Source organism: Telopea speciosissima, chromosome 1 (assembly GCF_018873765.1).
Source record: "Telopea speciosissima isolate NSW1024214 ecotype Mountain lineage chromosome 1, Tspe_v1, whole genome shotgun sequence".
In the NCBI taxonomy this organism is placed as follows: domain Eukaryota; kingdom Viridiplantae; phylum Streptophyta; class Magnoliopsida; order Proteales; family Proteaceae; genus Telopea; species Telopea speciosissima.
Window position 1 is genome coordinate 23,104,526 of NC_057916.1, and position 3,514 is coordinate 23,108,039.

At 41.9% G+C, this 3,514-nt stretch overlaps 1 protein-coding gene across 2 annotated transcripts; it reads left to right on the plus strand.

Annotated features, from left to right (window-relative positions):
* The first annotated feature begins 667 nt into the window (after window positions 1-667).
* LOC122642439 (growth-regulating factor 3-like) lies at window positions 668-3,258 on the plus strand. Of its 2 annotated transcripts, none has more exons than XM_043835915.1 (4): window positions 668-869; window positions 1,042-1,230; window positions 1,943-2,252; window positions 2,751-3,258. In XM_043835915.1, the coding sequence occupies exons 1-4, from the start codon at window positions 668-670 to the stop codon at window positions 3,250-3,252; spliced, it is 1,203 nt and encodes a 400-aa protein (XP_043691850.1). In that variant the 3' UTR covers window positions 3,253-3,258. The 2 variants fall into 2 exon arrangements, with proteins under 2 accessions (XP_043691850.1, XP_043691859.1); XM_043835924.1 differs by having other exon boundaries at window positions 1,042-1,173.
* Window positions 3,259-3,514: the final 256 nt, after the last annotated feature.

Below are 3,514 nucleotides of genomic sequence, written 5' to 3' on the forward strand. Positions count from 1 at the left end.
GTGCCGGCGTGCATTGCTTTTCTTTAATACAAACATTAAAAAAAATATAAATAAACGAAGGAAACAAAGAACAACTAGTAGGGACGGGGACCCACGTGAGCACAGCCAATTAGCTGTCACTACTCTTCTTGGCCCTAACTTACCGTACACCTTGGCTGGAGTTTTTTGTTTTGTAATTTTTATTTCCTGACACATCAATATTGTTCCCACCTCCTCCGTCCTCCCCTAAACCCTCTCTTTCCAATTTCCACAAACCTGTTAGTAAGTTAGTTTGTAATAAGCAAAGCAAGTTTAGTTTCCTCGACATGTGGGTTTGCTTGTCAATGCTCAGATTACTTAACTCATAACAATCTGTTGTTTATCTACTACAGTAATTGTTTATATTTTTCTCTGATTTTCATTCTCATTTTCCAAAGCAAAAGTAGTAAGAGAAAAAGAAGATTAAATTAATATTTAAATCTTCCTCTCTTCTCACTATTATTGTGTGTCCTTTTTTCATCTGGGACCAAAGGCTTGTGATCTCCACTGCCTTAAAACAAACTTAGCAGTCTTCTTGCTTGCCCAGCTATCACACACACACACACACACACACACACACACACACTCTTTCTCTGTCTCTTTCTCTCTCTCTCTCTCTCTGTCTCTCTCTGTCTCTCTCTCTCTATCCATGGACTTCCATGATCTGAAGCAATGGGAACCCCAGAATGAGTCAGATCATTCACCCTCTGCAAAGACACCGAAACTCTTTGAACCCCATCAGGAGCCATCAGAGTTTGCTCTTCCATTGTTTATAGCTGACCCTAATAACAGCAGGATCAGCAACCTGTCAGTGTTTTCAGATTCTTCATCTACAAGCACCAGATTTCCCAGTAAGATATTTATTTCTTTTATCTTTCATGCTTAACTTCTACTTCTCCTTCTCCCCAGTGCCAGAAAGTGTAATCCCACTCAAATATGGAAAAATTTTAATGGGATATATGTTGCAAGTTTCTTTCTTCTGATGGGTTCGTTTTCTTTCCTCGCTTTGTCCGTGGATTGCAGGAATGGGAAGTTTCTTCAGCTTGGATCAGTGGCGAGAGCTTGAACTTCAAGCTTTGATCTTCAAGTATATGCTTGCTGGAGTTGCTGTTCCTCCTGAACTTCTTGATCTCATCAATAAAAGTCTTCTCAGTTGTATATCTCGTTCTCCCCATCACCAGTATCATCAGTGTCAGCATTATCGAACACCTAGTGGGTTTGGATCTTTAGCTGTTTATTTTTTTCCCTTCATCTTCTAACTTCCTTGATATCTGATGGCTTTATTTTTTTTTGGGCTGAAATATCTGGTGGCAATGGTGGTAATTTTTTTTCTACTCTCTCCGTATTCATACGGTTTCTTCGTCTGCACGGTCCTTTATAAGAAGACATTACTGCTAGTGGTTGGCTTCGAATGTCGGTTTATGTACCAAAGCTTTGAATCAGTCCAAGCAAAAATGAATTTCTCCCAACCGCTTTTCCTTTTTCTTGTCTGCGAGGTTCCTGCATTTTCTGTACGTAATACTATTTTGAGTCGTTGCGTCTCTGAATTGATTTGAGATTTGAGATGATATATATCTGGTGTGGGGCTAATGGTTGTCTTGTTCATCGCTTGGTATCTTTCTTATGAATGTACAAACTTGAATTTAAAGTGGGTTCTTTTTCACGATTGATTCCTCTCTCTTACTTGTGATTATATATCTTTCTGTGTTGTGGTCCTCTGTTTTTTTTTTTTTTTTTTTTTTTTTTTTCTGTTTTGATGGAGTTATACTGATCTGTTGGGTTTCTTCCGACATTTTTTCTTGTTTGACTTGTCTATGGTGGAGATTATTGGTGGGGTGGCATAAGACTTACCTGGGTTTTATTGGTTTTGTTGATTCGTTTGATGATTTGATGATGCGAGCATGTGCGTGTTTTTCCTATTCAGTGTTGCAGTTGGGGTATTGGGGAAGAAGTATGGTAGACCCAGAGCCCGGGAGATGCAGAAGAACAGATGGGAAGAAGTGGAGGTGCTCGAGGGACGTAGCGACTGGCCACAAGTACTGCGAGCGCCACATGCACCGAGGCCGAAACCGTTCAAGAAAGCCTGTGGAAATCCCCACACACAACGCTCCCGGTGGTGGCGGCCTGAGTCTCACGCCGATGGCAGATTCGTCCTTAACAACGGTGGCTAGTGGAAACCATTTTGACCTTTCTGTGCCCTCACCCTCCATTGATCTTTTTCATCTCAACCAGAGGTAAGATTAAATGGATAACTTTAAAGAGTGTCCACAATTGGGGAACCTGAAACCTGTACCGTTTGAGGACCTGTAGAAGTGGTTGCACTGCTGGTGTTTCTTCTTCTTCTTGGTTGCAGTCTTGCAGAGGTAATCAGTTTAATGGTTGGATGGGATACAGCTGGGAGGTCTGTTTTGGCCAAACAGCCAACCTAATTGAGTTGACCCACAAAAGAATCAGACAGATTTGATTTGATGGTTGAGGTATTGGGAATCTGGGATTGGTGGGGTTGGGTTTTACTTTACTTGGGTGAGTCGTGGGTGGAGATGAAGAAAGGATCTACCCTAGCCAAACAAATTCTACTTCCACTTTAGTTTTTAAGGTTCTTTCACCTCTGTAAATTACTACTACCCAATAGAGCTTTGACTGTTTGATGGATGGAAATGGCAATCAAATTGACTTTTCACTTCCTTCTGAGTTGTGATGTTGTTATATTTGGTTGGTTGCTTTGCTTGTAGATCCTCCGAGTGTAAAGCAGGAAATGGGGAGCTTGGTCTTGAGAGCTTTGGTGCTTCAGGGGGAGAAGGGAGACAAGTTGGGCGAGGAGTCCTCCGTCACTTCTTCGATGACTGGCCCAGACTCCATAATCATCACCACCAACATCAAGAGCAGCAGCCCTGTGCCGGCCCATCAGCAACCATTTCGACCACCAGTCTATCTATCGCAATTTCTGGGAATGAGATTGCTCCCTCCTCTGATTTCTCCTTGAAACTGTCGACAGGGAATGGAGACGAAGTGGGTTCTGAAATAGGAGTTGCAGGGGAGAGCCTACAACGACGACAGCAAATAGTGAATAGCAACAACAATTGGTCAATGGGATGGAGGGGCTACCCTGTGGCTTCCATGGGGGGTCCTCTGGCTGAGGCGCTGAGATCTTCCACCTCCAATACTTCCCCCACCAGTGTCCTGCATGAGCTGCCTCGTGGTTCTGTGTCGGAGGCCAGTAGTGTTAGCACCTGAAAGTGTCTCCACATAAATAATTGAGTACTTACTCCTAGTTATATATTTACTTCCATGTTGAATTGAAATATGTCTGTTAAGCACTCCATCGTATGACATTGTAAAAATTGTTTTCAGATTCTCTGTTGGAAAGGTATCGTTTTCCTGAACTATTTTATACTAATTTTGGAGAAGAATACTAATCATTTAGTGGATTATTGGATTCACTGGAAATTGCCGATTAAGCTCTTCTATATTTTAATTATTAAAGAAATAATTGGGA